Source organism: Lemur catta, chromosome 6 (genome assembly GCF_020740605.2).
Source record: "Lemur catta isolate mLemCat1 chromosome 6, mLemCat1.pri, whole genome shotgun sequence".
In the NCBI taxonomy this organism is placed as follows: Eukaryota; Metazoa; Chordata; class Mammalia; order Primates; family Lemuridae; genus Lemur; species Lemur catta.
Genome location: NC_059133.1, coordinates 82,206,410 through 82,225,925, shown reverse-complemented (window position 1 = coordinate 82,225,925; position 19,516 = coordinate 82,206,410). Strand labels below are relative to the sequence as shown.

Genomic DNA, 19,516 nt, shown 5'->3' with positions numbered 1-19,516 from the left:
CACATTTTTATTACAAGCAAATGTAATAAGATGATCAGTAAAACAATTCAAGCACAAAATACATCATTAGGATAAAATTCTAGAGGGGATGTGCAATGCAAATACGACTTTCAGCATATAAAGGAAGGATGGAAATTGTTCAGGGGTAAGAAAGATTGTATTTAAAAAAATGGATATTGGTGGGTATTAAATCCTTATGGTAGTTAGAGTCTATTGGCTATATATACGGTATTTAAAAAGTGCGACAGATAAAATATCCGTAACAAGCTGGGAAAATGGGTAGCGGTCACTTTAAACCGCACACGATTGTTAACAGCTTCACAACATTGTGGTAGAAAGCTCGTGGGCTCAAAAGTTTGAGGACCTTGAACCAAAGAGATGTTTGCTGAGTCTGTGATCTCAACATCCCTTGGGGTATTCCAACACAGGTTAGCCTAAAACTTGCGGCCCTGTACTGCGCGTAGAGATTTAGTACCTCGCATCCTATTACTTATTTTTGCTCGTTTTAATCGCCTCTCTTCGCAGACTGTAAGCGCCCAGCAGGCCAGGTACTTGCTCGATTCCTGGCTCAGCCCTGTACACAGGGGACAGTCCCCAAACACGCCTGGAATGAATGACTACCGTGAGAACGCGGAGGGCTGTTAAAATCCCCGGGCAGCGTTCGGGTCTTGGTTCCGCGCGTCCCGCCCGCGGCGAGGCCGGGGAGGGCGTGGGAAGGCCCCGAGGAAACTCCGAGCGCCCGACGCGGCCCGGGGAGGGGACGCGGGCGCGGAACTCGCGGCCCGGGGGAGGCGCCACCGCGCACGCGCGCAGCCGTCTCCGCGTGCGTGCGCGGAGTGGCGCGCCTGTCCCCGCGCGGGCGCCGTAGCGCGTGTGCAGGCTGACGCAGCCCGCGGGCCCTCCTCCCGCTCTGCAGCGGCGTCGGCGGAGTTTTGGGCGTTCGGGAGGGGGCGAGGGAGCCGGAGTCGCGAGAGGGAGGCGGCGGCGGCAGCGGGGAGGAGGAGGAGGAGGAGCAGGCGCCGCCATGGCCGCCGCTATCACCGACATGGCCGACCTGGAGGAGCTCTCCCGCCTGAGCCCTCTGCCCCCCGGCAGCCCCGGCTCGGCGGCGCGGGGCCGGGCTGAGCCTCCGGAGGAGGAGGAGGAAGAGGAGGAGGAGGAGGAGGAGGCGGAGGCCGAGGCGGTGGCGGCGCTGCTGCTGAACGGCGGCGGCGGTGGGGGCGGTGGAGGCGGCGGCGGCGGAGTGGGGGGCGGCGAGGCGGAGACGATGTCGGAGCCGAGCCCCGAGAGCGCCAGCCAGGCCGGGGAGGACGAGGACGAGGAGGACGAGGAGGAGGAGGAGGAGGACGAGAGCAGCAGCAGCGGCGGGGCTGAGGAGGAGAGCAGCGCGGAGAGCCTGGTGGGCAGCAGCGGCGGGAGCAGCAGCGACGAGACGCGCTCGCTGAGCCCCGGCGCCGCCAGCAGCAGCAGCGGGGATGGGGACGGCAAGGAGGGCCTGGAGGAGCCCAAGGGACCGCGGGGCAGCCAGGGCGGCGGCGGGGGCGGCAGCAGTAGCAGCAGCGTCGTCTCCAGCGGCGGCGACGAGGGGTACGGGACCGGGGGAGGCGGAAGCAGCGCGACCTCCGGGGGCCGGCGAGGCAGCTTGGAGATGTCGTCGGATGGGGAGCCCCTGAGCCGCATGGACTCGGAGGACAGGTCAGTGCCCTGAAGCGTTACCCCTTCCCCTCCTCCTCTTGAACTCCCGGACCCCTCAGAGGGGGCCACGGGGACTTTTTGCCGCGGTCCCCCCTGCTCCCCGAATCCTCGGCCCCTCCTCCAGGCGCTCAACTCGGAAATCTCTCGCCGCCGCCGCGCCCCTCTCGCTGCGGATAGCGGCTCCCAACTCTCAAACCGTTCCCCCCCAACTCTCCTTTCCCCGCCCTCTTTCCCCTCGACTCTGCGCTCCTCACGGACCTCGGGACAGCTCTAACTCGGTAACAATCCCCAAACAGGCCCAGGTCCCCTGGCGGAGCAGAAGAGGGCCTTGATGTGCACACCTCGGTACACAAGGTTAGCTCCATCCAGCCGTGTTCGTGGGCACTTGTCAGAACTGTAATTGACAAGTGTTTTCCAATATGGCTGGTCTCGCCTGGATTTAACAGAACTTCCTTGTCCAGGGAGGAGACCCCAACTATCACTTTTCTTTACTTAAACAAAAAAAGGGACTATCCTTTTGCATTTAAATCGTTGCTTCCCATGTCTCTCGTATTGTGGTCTCCAACGTGATTTTGATAATCTTTTCCTATTTGTTTTGTGTTCAAATCTGGGAGAAAGTTTAAAGCCCGTATGAATCATTTGAAAAAGAATAGTGAATTGATGGCCTTTAAAATAAGTTTGCGGCATCGGAGAGTTGGAATCATAACAAAATATAGTCTTGAAGGTACCACATGTTAGTATGCGGCTTAAAATATATAGTAATGTTTCGATGTGTGAGAGTCGTGATTTTAGATGACGATATTTAAAGTCATGTATTGGATAGGTGTCTGAAGGAATTAATATTTTTCTAAAGCTTATTAGAAATAATATGGAAACAAAAAATTCACCCCATTTTTTCAGGACATTTAAGACATTTACTGTAATAGCAGGTTTCAATTATTCTATCATTACTTTTGATCTCCTTGGAAGACTTCGTGTTTTACCTAGTTGATTTTTAATGTACTTTTAAAAAAAGAGTCATGTCATGCATGTTATACTGCTTCTAAATTAGCGTTTATTTTGACCATTTGGTATTTTGACGAACAGTTGGATTTTTAACAGTTGATAGTGATTTGATTAAAAATTTAAGTATTCTAAAGTTCTAGAAATTCCAATTGTTAACTAATAAAAATGAACACTTTAGTTTATATTTAATGCTACAATAAGCCTTGCATATTTTGAAAATTAGCGTTATATTCTGTTTGACGTTTACTTTAGTAAGAAAATATCTTGGATGGGGTAAAATAGACTGCACAAACCTTAGAAAAATTTTGCTGAACTATATAGGCATAAGCAGGAGGGAGAATGTCTTCAAGAAAATTAAAAATTGATGTGAACTACACAATGAAGCATGTGCTATTTATCATTTTATTATATCCTTCACTGATACCCCTACATATTTGAAAGTTGACATTAGTTTGTACAGTCCACCACAGTTTTCCATTTACCTGGTATACACACGTATGCTTGCTTAGCACTGCATAATTTAAATGTCTCCATTTCGTTCTCACAACTATGTGCAAGATAGGTATTATTTTGACTTCCATTTAACAGATGAAGAAGCAAGTTGAGTATCTTACTCAAGACAGTAAGTATAGCATGGAAATGTTGGAGCTGGATCTGAACAAAGGTTTACAAGTCCCCTGCTATTTCCACTTGACAAGAGTTAGAGTAATTCACCTTAAATAACGAGGGCTATGTGTCATAGAGTTTTGTTTTTAGTTAATAATACCCATCTATCTACTACATCACTTTAGGAGACAATTATTGGTTAAGTAGTTTTTGGGAAGTGGAGTTTTGGCTTCATTTGAGATTTACAGATATTTGGTTGAATATCTAATTTTTACATTGTATTTCAGAGTAAGGAGTAAAATATTGATGTCCGAATAAGGTTAAAGCTTGATAACCAAGGATACTTGCTTTTCTTAATGCTTAAGCATGAGAGACTACAAAGTACTGTTCTAATTTTACCATTTCAGGGTAATGGATTTGTCACTTGTATGAAAACGCATTTTTACTAGTGAAACTGGTTTGTGGTCTTGATAATCTTAACTCAGAAATGCCTCCTCGTTGGCCTTTGAGTTTTTTTCCCCAAAGTTATTTTGAATTTGGAAAGGATCCATAATTCGTATAAACTATCCTGCAGATTACACCAATCTGTGTAGATTTTATAGATTGATTTCATGGTAGGAAATCTTTATATTTGTAACTGATGGGTATCATAGTTTTAAAGTACTTTTAAAAATTTTTAGGCACTCCTGTTACAAGGATTCTGTTATCATTAGAATTTAATTTCTATTAGAATGCCTGTTCTGTTCTCCTGTCACTTTGAGATTATGTTGTAGTTTTGAGTTTATCTGATATGCTTTAGAAATTTTTGATATCTCAAATATTTTTAATTTTAAGTGCTACTTTAAAAGAAATTAAACATAAAGACTTAGCTGTTAGAGATCATGGCCTAAGGTGACTTTTACAAACAGGTATTGGGAAGTTGTGTGATGAAAAACGACTACTTTATAAAATGATTAAATGACACTTGGTAGGAAAGGAGTTTATCCTCCCTCAGGAGAAAGTTATTCAAAATCAGTGTAAATTTATAAGCATGTTTGTCTTGGTAAGTTTAGAAAATCTTGAAATTGATGTGTAATTTTACTTTTATTTTACTTTTATTTATAGTAGAATTTTCTTTAGGGGTTATCTAGCCGTGTGAAACTACTAAAAACTAGTTTTTCTTTTACTTTGAACTTAAGCTTAAGTACTTTGTTTTGTCTTCAGTGAAGCTTGGGTACTTTTTAAAAAGTTACCCCTTTTAGGTTAATTTCAAAGGCTAAATTAACTTTAAAAAATTAAAAAAAATTTTAAACATCATTTTTTATTCCATTTTTCCAACATAGTATCTATCATATAAAGAGTTTAAAAAATATTTCAATGAATGAGTCAACCAAAGAGTAATCAAATGTCAATACTTGTAGTGAACATAGATCGATACTAAAAAGTTATTGCCGAGAAAATAGAACACATGGTCTCATTTTCAAGTAGTGTAGATTAGCCTTTAAGTGGAATTTTAGAATTTAAAATGCCTGTAAAATTATTTTAGTTTACAAATTAGTACCAGCTGTTGAATCAGATAATACATAAAAGTATTCTTAGCTTCTTGTCTGGATTAGGTGAGTTATAATGGCCTCTATTTTGTGGTTATTTGTCTTTATTTTATATGTTGTTTTTTTCTTCAATTAGAATATAAGCCATGACTTAGTTTGAAAAACTTAGTCACTTTCACCTATCTGCTTTTATGGTTCTTTCTGAATAAATCTAGATGTCAAGGGAAAAGTACATGTGTAAGAATGGGGGTGATGGGAAAGGCCATATACAGGTTGTGGTATCCCTTTTCTGAAATCCTCGGGACCAGAAGTGTTTCAGATTTTGTTTTTTTAATTTTGGAATATTGCATGTATGTAATGAAATAAGCAATCCTCTTTATATAGTTATTCACACAGAAGTACTTAATGGTAAAAAATGGGACGTACCATTAATACAGTGAAAAAATAATATGTTTAGAGTGACTAAGCGGCACAGTAGCATCACCAGAATACCTGTACCAACTGTTAAACAACAGCAGTAACAAACAGTGGCGCCCTTTGGATTTTTGGAGTATTTTGGGTTTTTGGATTAGGAATGTATGACCTGTAGTATGAAAGTTAATGGTCGGTTAAGGCCAGAGGCCCTTACCATCTCGTGGGTCAAAGTTTGGACTCCTAGCCCTATGTGTTGCACACTTTGAGGTATAACTAAAATTGCTTTGACCTTGGGAAAACTGGTTTATATTGCCAGTTTTTCCACTAGTGTGATTGGAAAGATCTTTTTCTAGAGCAGCTAAACTTCTAAATCAGATTACTATTAGAAGACTGCATATTGAGGTTACTGTCAAGATTTATTAAGGATCTATATGGTTGAGGAAATAAAATACTTGTACCTGTAGTAATATTTTGTTCATACTTCATGTTGGAACTCCCTATTACTAGGTACGCCTTTCAACACTAAAGCAAGTATTTATAGTCTGTTCAGAATTCATCTTTGGTCAGCTTCCCTTTTATTTATTTTAATTTTTATTTTTTTGAGAGACGGGGTCATTTTTTTTTCTTTTTTTTGAGACAGAGTCTTGCTCTGTCACCTGGGCTAGAGTGCCATGGCATCAGCCCAGCTCATAGCAACCTCAAACTCCTGGGCTCAAGTGAGCCTCCTGCTTCAGCCTCCCAAGTAGCTGGGACTACAGGCATGTGCCACCATGCCTGGCTAATTTTTTCTATATATTTTTAGCTGTCCATATAATTTCTATTTTTAGTAGAGACGGGGTCTCACTCTTGCTCAGGCCAGTCTTGAACTCCTGAGCTCAAATGATCTTCCTGCCTTGGCCTCCCAGACTGCTAGGATTACAGGTGTGAGCCACCACGCCCATCAGAGAGACAGGATTTTGGTCTGTCCCCCAGACTGGAGTGCAGTGGCACCATTATAGCTCGCTATAACCTCCAACTCCTAGACTCAAGTGATTCTGCCTCCTCAGCCTCCTGAGTAGCTGGGACTACAGGCGCGTGCCCACCATGCCCAGCTAATTTTTAAAATTTTTTGTAGAGATGGGTTTTACTATGTTGGCTAGGCTGGTCTTGAACTCCCGACCTCAAGTGATCCTCCCTCTACCTCCTCCCAAAATGCTGGGATTACAGGCATGAGCCACTGCACTAAGACAACTTCTGTCTTATTTTGGTTAAATTCAGGGAAAAGAGTTTCTAATGGGTCTCAGTTTTCATTGTTACATAGTGTAACTGTCAGGATGATAGGGCTCTGTGCTAAAAACAAAACAAAGTGACAATTAAAAAAACTTCAGATATCAGGGTCAAATTTATATGGAGAGATTCTAAGGAGCTCGTTTATTAATGCTTTTAAAGGCTGGGCACGGTGGCTCACGCCTGTAATCCTAGCACTCTGGGAGGCCAAGGCAGGAGGATCGCTCGAGGTGAGGAGTTCGAGACCAGCCTCAGCAAGAGCGAGATCCTGTCTCTACTAAAAAGTAGAAAGAAATTAGCCGGACAACTAAAAATAAATAGAAAAAATTAGCCAGGCATGGTGGCGCATGCCTGCAGTCCCAGCTACTCGGGAGGCTTAGGCAGTAGGATTGCTTGAGCCCAGGAGTTTGAGGTTGCTGTGAACTAGGCTGATGCTACGGCACTCACTGTAGCCCAGGCAACAGAGTGAGACTCTGTCTCAGAAAAAAAAAAAAATGCTTTTAAGAAGTCTTAAGATTATTTTGTTGGGTCAGCTAAGGAATCCTGTATGTAGGCTAGGTTGCTTCCAAACACAGGAATTTCCTATGTTCAGAGCTTTTTACTTTTACTGGGTATTGTGGGAGATAGGAAGTCAGAAATACTTCTACTTTATCCATCTGGTATATTGCTGTTAGAATTTTAATTACAAGGTATATGTTTTGCCATAGCTCCTAGCAGAAAGCTTTACTGTAAACAGAGATTTCATACCTTGCCTATTGTGTTATTTATTGCTAAGTAACAATTTTCCCCAAATTTAGCTACTTAAAGCCTCAGGGTCTTGTGAGGTTTCAGTGAAGATGTTAAGCACTGCAGTTACCCGAAGGCTTGACTGGGGCTGGAAATGCAAGTCCAAGATGGCTCAGTTATTTTTTTTACTATTTTTTTTTTAAGTTTATAAATGAGATGGAGTCTTGCTGGTTGCCCAGGCTGGACTTGAACTCCTGGGCTTAAGCAATCTTTCTGCCTCAGCCTCTTGAGTAATTTGGATTGCAGATATGTGCTCAGCTACCGAAATGGCTCACTTACGTAGCTCTTGGGCAGGAGGCCTCAGTTAACTCACTAGGTCATTATCTCCATAGGGCTGTTAGTGTTTCCTCATGACATAGGAGTTCATTTCCTACAGAGCAAGGAGGAAGCTATTATACAATGCCTTTTTTATGACCTAAATACACCTGCTCATGTTTTCTTCTTCACATATTTTCACTTAGAAAATAAGCTTTTCCTGTTTTTCTTTTCATTCGTGCTCTCTGTTACATGATAATTGCTTCCAGTATTTGTTGACTGAGACAACTTTCAGTCCATTAGAATGCCACAATGCATGTTTTCCTGGCCTCCTTAAACTTGGCTTTGTTTGTCCTTTTAATTCCTGTATTTGTATGTCTCCCTCCTCCTTCCCTCTGTTCTATAGGTGGAGGAATATAGAATATTGCAGTGCAAGGCTGGGCATGTTGGCTCACACCCATAATCCCAGTACTTTGGGAGGCTGAGGCAGGCGGATCGCTTGAGACCAGGAGTTTGAGACAGTCTGGGCAACATAGAAAGATCCTTTCTCTACTGAAAAAAAAAAAAAAAAGGAATGTTGCAATGTTAAAGAGTTTGTAATCTGAAGTCAGAGGACACAATTCAGGTCTCAGTATTGCTACCTTTATTATGATTTTGAGTAATGTCTTTGAACCTGAGTTCCTCAGCTGGTGAACAGAGTTAGGTCTTACCTTGAAGTATTCAGAAGTTCAAGTGAAATAATTTCTGTTAAAGAGCCAGGTGAACTAGTCCAAAGAATCCATGTTATTTGAGTGCTTGCTTTATCTTTTTTGTTGTAGAGTGGTATTTTTGAGGGCAGGGACGGTTTCAGTCATTTAGATCTTTTTCTGTTATTTTTTTTGGGGGACAGGATTTCGCTCAGTCACACGGACTGGAGTACAGTAGCTTGAGCACAGTTTACTGCAACCTCGAACTCTCAGGCTCAAGTGATCCTCTCACTCAGCCTCTTAAGTAGCTGGGACTGCAGGTGCATGTTACCACACCTGGCTAGTCTTTTTACTTTTTGTAAAGACAGGTCTTGCTGTGTTGCCCAGGGTGGTCTCGAACTCCTGGCCTCAAGTGGTCCCCCCACCTAGGCCTCCCAGAGTGCTGGGATTACAGGCATGAGCTACTGTGCCTGGCCACATTTAGATTTAAGTACCTAAACGTAATACCTTGGGTGTGATGAATGCTCAGTTAATCATTAGCATTAGATTGAAATACCAACAATAGGATTTATTTATTTCATGTCTTACTACTTCAGGTCTCTCATCTGTAAATAATAGTTCCTGTCCTGTAATATTATGTAGATTGTGTGTAGAGTATTTGGCACACAATTGAGTAAGCATGTACTATGTGATACATGTTTATTCTACAGATGTATACAGAATCCCTATTATGTGCCAGATACTATTCTAGGCCTAGGGATACAGCATTGTATAAAACGAAGCCTTGACCTCATGGATGGCAGAGACAGACATTGCACAAATGAGCTGATAAAAGTAGTAATGAGCTACTACTATTATTGTTATGAAGTGGTATAAGATCTGGAATGCCAAAAAGTACTATACCAAGCGTTAAATGTATGGCAAGGATCTGCAAATGAGTGCTGCAGAAATCTGCAAAAGGATGTAGTGGACCAAAATATTTCATTACACAATCTACATTTTAATCAGTTTTCTTTAACATATATGTCTATTCGGTGGTGGGCCTAAAAGGCTTCATATACCTTTTAATTGTTTTTAATATGTAGGTGAAGTTAGTTTTATTAGTAAAAAGCTTTGGAATATGTTTTCCAGTAATAGTAATGGATTTGCAGTGATCTAACCACATGTTGAGTTCATTCTTGTGACTGGTAATTTGCATTTGTGAAAGTAATAATTATATTGGTCTTAAAACCAAATGGGCAGCTGGGCACAGTGACATATGCCTGTAATCCCAGCTGCTTGGAGGCTGAGGTGGGAGAGTTGCTTGAGCCTAGGAGTTCCAACCCAGTAGCCTGGGAAACATAGTAAGACCCCTATTTCTTTAAAAAAAAAAAAACTAAACAGTTTTGGGCATGGATAGGCAATTACATGATGCTTGGATGTTTTTAAAAAAATCATTTAGTAAGCATTTAGTGATGGTTAGCATTGTGCCTTGTTTAGTGATAAGAAAGAAACATGATGATACCTGCTCAGATATTTAGTTTTTAAAGACAAGACTAAAGAGATGATTGCATTATTTTCAGTTTTATTTCTATGATTGTGATGCAGTGCATTAGAACTGGAGAATACTGTATACTCAGATACTAAAGATTTCGTGGGAGAGGGGATGGATTTTAGGGTTAGATGAGTGATGAGAGAATTCTAGAAAGCCTAATTGAAACACATAGGTAAGAATGAGCCTAGCATGTTGAGGAGACCTCCTCCCTAGATGTGAGGATGCGCACTGGAACTGGGAAGTAAGAATTAATGGCTAAAGTGGGGCCTTCCCTACCAACAGAAGTGTGCACATTTCTCAGTGTAGGTTAGGGAATGAAATCCTTCGGCTTCTCTCCACTTTCTGTCTTTGTAACTCCTAGTTCATATTCAGGTCTTACCTTCAACATTTTCTCAGGCAGTCTATTCTTGATTCTTTGTTAGACATTGCCAGCACTCTTGAATTCTTCATTCCCCTTATCACAATTTGGGTAATTGTTTATCGTTTATATTGTATCTTCTGCCGTATGGTGGGCTCCTTGGGAAGAACAACCATGTCTGTCTTGATCACACTCTTATTTGTAGTGCCTTGCACAGTACTCGACACACAGTTTAGATCTTCTTGTTGTTGTTGTTGTTTTTTTTTTTTTTTGAGACAACAGTCTTGCTCTGTTGCCCTGGCTAGAGTGCCGTAGCATCAGCCTAGCTCACAGCAACCTCAAACTCCTGGGCTCAAACGATCCTACTCCCTCAGCTTCCCAAGTAACTGGGACTACAGGCATGTGCCACCATGCCTGGCTAATTTTTTGTGTATATTTTTAGTTGTCTGGCTAATTTCTTTCTATTTTTAGTAGAGATGGGGTCTCGCTCTTGCTCAGGCTGGTCTCGAACTCCTGAGCTCAAACGATCCACCTGCCTCAGTCTCCCAGAGTGCTAGGATTACAGGCGTGAGCCACTGCGCCTGGCCTGGTATTCTTAAATATGTTTTGGATGAATAATGAAATTCCTGTTACAGGAAAATTAATATGTGACAAAGGTAGAGAAGTAGTTTGGGTGCTGGGAAACCAGTTAGGTGGTAGGCGTAGTATACATGTGAACTGAAGAGACTTGAGCTAGGGTATAGGTTGAGGGAGAAAGTTGTAATGCTTGGGAAGCTGAATCAAAGGAAAGAAAACCCAATTTCCTTGCACATTCTGTAAGAAAAATATTATGTTATTGGTTCTGAATAAAAAGTTTTTTCTTGAGGATTTAATTGGAACAATATTTTTTTTCTGGTCATACACATTACTAAAATAACTAAGTTGAGTTGTGAAAGAGCATGGACATTTGAGATAGGAAGATTTGAGTTAATACAATTTAACTTCTGAGAAGTTGTTTCTTTATCTGTAAAATAGGAGCAATATCTTTGTGTTAGGATTAAGTGAGATGGTGTATGTAAAGAGCTTAGGCCTGTATTTAATTCATAGTCATTTATTTTCCCATTTCTCACGCACAGATGTGTGGTGGAAAGAATACTCCAGTGAGGATAAGTGATGAGTATTGTAGTCTTTGCTTTATTTGAGACTGCCTTCAGGAACTTTGGCAAATTGTTTCATTTCCCTGAACCTCAGATTGATTCTTTTTCTTAAAAATGAAGGTTTTTGACAAAACAATAAAGTAATTTGAAGCTCAGATGTGAAGATTCTGCTGTAGACTTGGCAAGTACTTTAAATGAAGTTAAACAAGTAATATATTCTATCCTGTAGACAAACTCAGAATATTGCCAAATTCAGCTTTGTTCTATTCAGGATCTCAAGGATACTTTAGGTAGGTTCTTCTGGGTTTAAAGCTCACCATATTTCTATTTCATATTTATGGTGTTATAGTGAAATACCAATTTGTGTTTGTGTCTTCTTGGTTATAACATTTTTAAGATTAAAGTACAGGTTTTGTCTTTACACTTCCAGAATTTACCTATCATACTCGGTACGCAACCTGTATTCAGGAACTTAGTAATTGATTGAATTCAACTGAATGTGGAAATATCTGATGCATATTTCTTCTTTCTGAGTGTTGTTAGTGTGCCTGATGAAACAACAAAAGAGAACTGTTCTTATATAAGTGCCTCATATAAGTGGAATCATACAGAATTGGTCTTTTTGTGACTGGCTTACTTCACTTAGTATAATGTCTTCAAGGTTCATCCATGTTGTAGCATATGTCAGAATTTCCTTTTTAAGGTTGAATAATACTTGGTTGTATTTATATATCACATTATCCATTCATCTGTCAGTGGGTCATTTGAGTTGTTTCTACATTTTAGCTGTTGTGAAGAATGTTGCAGTGAACATGAGTATACAGATATCTTTTTTTTGAAAGAGTCTTGTTCTGTCACCCGGGCTAGAGTGCGCTGATGTCAGCCTAGCTCACAGCAACCTCAAATTCCTGGGCTCCGGTGATCCTCCTGCCTCAGCCTCCCCAGTAGCTGAGACTACAAGTTGTGTGCCACCATGCCTGGCTAATTTTTTCTATTTTTAGTAGAGACGGGGTCTCCCTCTTGCTCAGGCTGGTCTCGAACTACTGAGCTCAAGTGATCCTCCTGCCTCGGCCTCCCAGACTGCTAGGATTACAGGCATGAGCCACTGGGCTGGGCCCCTGACTTGCTTTCTTATTTTCATTTATATTTTGATTTCCTAGAAAGATGAAGAGTTACCAATTAGAGAAAAACATTGAGATTTTAGAATATTAGTATTTTCAACAAAACATTTATTAGTTCATTTCTAATTGATACGATTATTGTCATTTCTTTTTATAAATACTTTTTCAAATACTGAGAGTGGATGAATTGGCAATAGATTTTTTAGCGTTTTAAATTAATCTTGGAAATTAGTCACTTCAACATGTCTTGAGGTGTTGAGTCAAGAACGACTGTAGTCATTAGACACATGTATACTGAAATCATCTGATTAGATAATTTTTGATTTAACACTATTGAAAAAACTTAAATGTAATTGGTTCTTTATAAAATGAGTGTTATCCTTCATAGCAGAGTTTTTAAATATATAATGCCATCTTCGTATACACATTTTTCTGGAAATCTCTTTAAGAAGATAAAAGATAACTCCTTATAGTATAATTGTATTGAAGTAGAATGTTTCTAGTATTACAGTCTTTTTGAAGATACTATTTGCTTGCTGATCCTTCAGCTGAATGAAAAATGTGGATGGAGTAATCTTTAAGCACAATAGATTTGGGATGAAAACAAACTTAATGTGCATAGTGGTGAAAAAAGAATATAGCCTGCTTGTTTTCCATGCACTGTATTTCATCATTATTGCATAAAGTCCCTTTTGGCCAATTTAGTGAATGTTGCTGGGTCTTGGGGAAAAAAATCTTCTGTCTTTATCCAGAGAAATTGTGGGGTTAGACAGTAGTCTTTTTCTTGATTAGAAAAATCTATTTTAGCCTTTTAAATTGCACTGATAATGGCTTGTAATTATAGTAATAATAATATCTTGATTTTGGCTAATGATTTCCAGTGTGCCTCCAATTAATTTTTATGATTATCTCAGTGTGACAAAGCTATATATTTTACTTGCCTTAAAAATCCTACTTAAATTTGTTACTAAAAACTAAGAGCGTTTATTATGTGAAAGGCACTAGCTAGGTTTGGGAGTTTACTCTGAGTAGAGAGGTTTATAGGTGATTCACAGTACAAATTAACTGGATCATACGGGAACAGAATTCCTTCCACCTTAGGTGAATAGGAGGGGCCTTAGGGAATTTGACTTATGTATAACACACATGTATAAAACATAAATAGGCACTTGTCTTTACTTTTTTGCCTAATTGTTTCTGAGTTTAAAGACCTAAAAGCCTGTAGGACTACAGCAGTTTGGAAAGCAAAGCCAGGCAGCCTTACAGAAATCTTCTGTCTAAATTCCTTAATCCTGTTTAAGACTAGCTTCATAACTTACTGTTTGTCCTTGATAAATAGAAGGTAAAGTGATTGCCACTTGTCCTTGCAATGAAATATTTGGAGTTGGATTTTATGTTGACATTGTTAGGTTCAAATCTGTTTCAGTACTAAATTTGGGACAGTTTCTACCTGAGGACAGTGTCGCTTTTTATGACTGACCTTGAATTAATTTTTATGAAGCTAATTGACTTGTGGGAATGAAATTTAATAGTTTTATCTTGTTAGTAAAATTGTCTGCCCAAATGAGTCAAATTATATGTATGTGTTTTGTGTGTATGTAGTATGGATGTATTAAAAAAAGGAACTTCTGTTTGTGTGGTACACTAGATGAAACTGAGTGTCATTTTGATGTATATTATAGGCTGTATTTCAGTTATTTCTTAAATCAGTAATTTATTCAAATTTCTCCTTTGAATGTATAACAGTATGGCAGTTAAATTTTTTGGCATTAATATTTTGCACTTGTTTGACTAAGGGCAAGTCACATAACTTTTGTGTCTCAGTTTCTCTATCTCTAAAATGAGAATATTAATAATTATAGAGTTATTGTAAGCATTAAATGAGTTTATACATGTCGAGCATTGTTCCAGTTGTTATGGCTGTATGACAGCCCACTCCAACCAACATTTAGTGGCTTAAAACAATAGCTTTTGCTTATGAATCTGTGATGTGGGCAGGGCCCAGCAGGGTCAGCTTATTTCTGCTCTACTTGGTATCAGCTTGTGGAGCAGCTTAAAGGCTGGGGACTGAAATCAGAAAGCTCACTGACTCATTTCAGTATGTCACAAGTCTGGTGCCTGGGCTGGGAAGACTCAACACAGCTGGGGGCAGGAACAGCTGGGGCTTCTCAAGCATCTCTCTCTAGTTCTGTGTATGTTCTTCGCAGGCTGTCTTCAGCATGGTGGTTGCAGGGGAGTCAGATTTCTTACCAGTGGTCCCCAACCTTTTTGGCACCAGGGACTGGTTTGATGGAAGACAATTTTTCCTTGGTGGGGCTGGGGGGGGGGGAGGTGGAGGTGCTTTGCGGAGGGGAACTTAGGCAGTGATGCCAGCAATGGGGAGTGGCTGTAAATACAGGTGAAGCTTCCCTGGCTTGCCGCTCACCTCCTGCTGTGCATCCCCCACTCCCCCTTCCTAACTTTCACGGAGGACAGAAAGACAGTTTTTCCACAGTCAGGTTGGGGGCTGTACCATAGCTCTGGGGCCCAGTCCCTAACAGGCCAGTACTGGTCCGAGGTCCAGGGGTTGGGGACTGCCATCTTAAGTGATAGTGCAGGACTACCAGGTTGTGTGTTTCAAGAGAGAGCAAGGCTGAAACTATGATTTAGCTTTGGAAGTTTGCAGTATCACTTCTGCAGTAGTCTCAGCCCTACTTAGATTCAAAAGGAGGTAACATACTCCACCTATTGTAAGAAGGAGGTAACACAGACTCCTAGTTTTAAGAAGCAGTAGGATGGGATCTTTGAGAAGTAGCCGTCTTTTGGTTTTTTTTAAAGAGACAGCATCTTGCCCTGTCACTGGGGCTGGAGTGCAGTGGCATGATCATAGCTCATTACAACCTTGAACTCCTGGATTCAAGTGATCTTTTGGCCTCCCATAGCTGGGACTACAGGCAAGCACCACCGTGCTTGGCTAATTTTTAAAAAATTTTTATAGAGACAGGGCTTTGCTCTGTTGCCCAGGCTGGAGTACAGTGGCTGTTCACAGGTTTGATCACAGCATAGTGCAGCCTTGGACTCCTGGGCTGAAGCAGTATCACCCCTCCCCCTCATCACCATGCCCAGCATGAAAATGTCCATCTTTTAAAAATACAGCCTGAAACTAGCACAAAGAACAGTGTAGGACATACAGCAGACACAGTGCCAGCTGTTATAAGAGGTGGGAAGTAAAATTTTGAGTGCTTTTTGTGTAAATTTTCATACAGTAAGTCAAATCATCCCTTTTTTTTCCTTAAGAAAGAGAACACATAATAGGTAAGGTTCATAGTTTTCTTTTCTTTTTTTTTTTTTTTTTTTTGAGACAGAGTCTCACTCTGTTGCCCGGGCTAGAGTGCTGTGGCGTCAGCCTAGCTCACAGCAACCTCAAACTCCTGGGCTTAAGCGATCCTACTGCTTCAGCCTCCCGAGTAGCTGGGACTACAGGCATGTGACACCCTGCCCGGCTAATTTCTCTCTCTCTCTCTCTCTCTCTATATATATATATATATATTTAGCTGTCCAGATCATTTCTTTCTATTTTTAGTAGAGACGGGGTCTCGCTGTTGCTCAGGCTGGCCTCGAACTCCTGACCTTGAGCGATCCACCCGCCTCGGCCTCCCAGAGTGCTGGGATTATAGGCGTGAGCCACCGCACCTGGCCCATAGTTTTCTTGAAGTACCTGTTTCTTTCAACTGGTTCAGTTTTAGCTTTTTATCCCTTTGATAAGCCTAGAATCAGTAGCAGGGCACATAATTATGGAGATGAGAAATGGTATGGATAACTCAAAAGTTTTCACTCTTAAAGTTGTGTATCATCAGGTGTACAACTTCAGGCTTTCCAAGATATAGGCAATTCTTAAATGCTTTACAATGTTTTGAATTTTAACCTTTAATAGTTTTGATTATAATTGTTAGAGACACAGTGTAATTTTTCTAGTAGTGAGTGGCAGTTTTATAGATGAAAGGAACATCACCTGTTTGCAAATGATAGTTTGCTCCTTGTATGATTAGATTAGGAATCTCTGTGTATGGTTGTAATGTTGCTTGCCTATAATTTGATAAATATGCTTTGGAAAACTATATATTCTTATTTCTAGGCAAAGCTTTTTACTAATTACAAAGTTAAACTAAGTTTATAATGCTTATTTTGACCCTCTGACCCTCTGTTAAATGTTCCTTACTTGGACCAGTAGAATTTTTGTCTTCCTCTTATGCCACTCACTTCATTCCATATGAAGACCCATGCTCCATTCTTGAAGAATTAGAATTACAGAATGTTTGTTTTATAATGACTGGGATACAAACTGTGAACTGAAGACTTCCTAAAGATTATGTGTTTTTCATTGATAAAACAAAAATAAAATAGCTTTGATGCTTTAGGGTTTAGGAAGGTTCTTATGTGGAACCTCAAATCAGTAACTTCTCGATCCTGAGGAAAGTGGTTAGACTTTTTGATCATCTTGTTTTTCTTCTTCATTCTTTAAATTTATGGTATCTTTTATTCTTTCTGTCATTTCTTCTGTATATAACATAGTTCAGTGGTTTCTAACTTTTTAGTGTGAAAGTACTACACTTCACATTAGTAGTTGATAATTTTTATGTCTGTTGAGAGAATAAACCTAAAAACAGTTGACAGACTTTGAGGATGAAACTTTTTTCCTAAGTGAGTATTTATATGGAACCCCAATGCATAAGACAGATTAAAATGGTATTTTCTTGTAGTTTATTTTTTATAAGTTTAACACTTTAACATTAATTTATAAAGACGAGAACAATAAGGTTTTTTAGATGAATCTAAATTTGAAGTGAGCGTTTGTGGATGATACAGTTTATGTCAGTTTTAGTATCCAATTTATTTCTTTATTTTGGCCACTTCTGAAAATCTGATTTGCAGATATGGACAGTTTGTCTTGCAGTCTCCTCATATACCTTAATTCTACTGATCTAGAGCTGTGAAAGGGAATTACTAATAAGGACATTTTATTTGGAAGATATCATTGCTTAATAACCTTAATTATTTTGACTTCATGTCACAAATGCATAAGTGACCAGAACCTCAAACTTAAGCACTAAAACTAATATTGTTTCATATCAACCCATTAATTGTACCTCCCTCCCCCCATACACCTGGCTAGTCCCTTAGGAGAGGAGAGCATGCAGCAAGTAACTGTGAATCTTCTTGGAAGGTGTTTAATTGGTTAAGGCATAAGGGGTGTGATTTGCAGGAATTATTTTATGTGAATGGACATGGGACATGTGAAGGCTTAGAGTGGTGGAAACACCAGTGCAGAGCTGTAGCTTTCTTAATCAATGACATATTTATAGGAAATTCTGATATTTTAATATGCTGAGTGGTCAATAAATTATACTTGATTTCAGATTATATGCTCATTCCTTTAAGGCCTTCTGCCCTTTAAAGTTAGACATTTTAGTGCTTGCTTCAGCAGAAAATATACTAAAAAAAAAAAGTTAGGCGTTTTAGTAGCCTTGAACTCATTTAAGAGGCAGGGGGAACAAGAGAAGGACTCAGAAGTTACCAAGGAAAATCTACAGTACAAATGGATTTCCTAGAAGACTGCTGATGAGACTGCTCCTACTCATTTGGCCTCAGACTGAATTTCAAATTCAACAATTAACCTTAGAATAAAATAAAAATATTCTGGTTCAGAAACATGTTCTTTGCAATTTCAGATAGGCATTCAAATTTCTTGTAGATATAGCCTAGATCGATGGTTCTCAAACTTTTTGGTCTTAGGAGCCCTTTACTTTCTGATTTTTTTTTTTTCCTTTTTTTTTTGAGACAGAGTCTCTCTCTGTTGCCCGGACTAGAGTGCCATGGTGTCAGCCTGGCTCACAGCGACCTCAAACTCCTGGGCTCAGGCAATCCTCCTGCCTCAGCCTCCCAAGCTGGTACTACGGGCATGTGCCAGCATGCCTGGCTAATTTTTTTTTTCTATATATTTTTAGTTGTCCCGCTAATTTCTTTCTGTTTTTAGTAGAGATGGGGTCTTGCTCTTGCTCAGGCTAGTCTCCAACTCCTGAGCTCAAATGATCCGCCCGCCTCGGCCTCCCAGAGTGCTAGGATTACAGGCGTGGGCCCCCGTGCCCGGCCTCTTTCTAATTTTTATTGAAGAATATGAATTATATTTCAATAAGGCAGTTAAAATTAAATTGAGAACCCTGTCTCCTTAAGAAAAAAGTTATTCAAGAAACCAAAGAGCTTTTGCTTATGCGGGTTATACTTATCACTAGTACAGAATTAGACCTTAAAACTGAGAACTTTAAAAAAATTTATTAAAAAAATAAACCAATTATATGTAACATAAATAATATTTTAGATGAAAAATAACTTTTCCAAATTAAAATCCAAGAGTGGCATTGTTTTATGCTTAATGTCTTTAATATCTATCTGGTTTAACAGAAGATAGCTAGCTTCTGATATCTTCTGCATTCAGTCTGTTGCAAAATTTTTTTGTTTGAACTATGTGAGAAAAATCTGGCCTCACACAGATATTTAGTTGGAAAAGAGAGTTGTATTTTAATAGCCTTTTGAGATAATTGTGTGGTATGGCTATGTGATATTACAGCAACACTTGCGAAGTGGTAGTTTCCTAAAGATTCTTTGCGATGTGTAATCTGAAACCATGTCCGTGAACTTTTTTCTCAGTTACCTTAAGACCATGGTCTTGTTCTTCCCAGTCATGCTAACATAAGCATCCATGTTTGCTTCCTCTGCTCATGTATTTTGTCATTTAGCAAGCTCATCTTTATGATATTCTCAAGGTTGGCAACCCTGTAGGCCCTGGTCATGTCCACCAAGCAGATGTTTGCCTGGAATAGTTTGAGTTCTCAAAGATAAGGCTGTTCTTGGATGTATTTATTGAGTTGGCCTTTGAATTCCCAAAGGAAATCATTTTCATAAAATCATATAGTTGATCACTATAGCTGTTGGGTAGAAAACTCTAGTTTGCCAGATAGTTTCTAACAAGGCCCATGGAAAAGAGGAAAGGGGAAATGTTAATGTTAAAAAATGTTTCACGTCCCTCCCCAAATACTGCTTTGAAATCTCTAACAATTTGTGTGTGTGTTTTAAAAATGTACGGATTTT

At 40.1% G+C, this 19,516-nt stretch overlaps 1 protein-coding gene across 4 annotated transcripts in view; it reads left to right on the top strand.

Moving 5' to 3' along the window:
• The first annotated feature begins 821 nt into the window (after positions 1 to 821).
• The window catches only part of AEBP2 (AE binding protein 2), a 68,959-nt gene continuing 50,264 nt past the window's right edge, over positions 822 to 19,516 (top strand). For all 4 annotated transcript variants that reach the window (XR_006735836.1, XR_006735837.1, XM_045554236.1 and 1 more), the window contains exon 1: positions 822 to 1,695. Coding sequence is in view for 2 of the 4 variants with exons in the window: in XM_045554236.1 (XP_045410192.1) it covers positions 1,025 to 1,695 (671 nt within the window). In the remaining 2 variants the exon portion in view is untranslated. The remainder of the gene's footprint in view (positions 1,696 to 19,516) is intronic.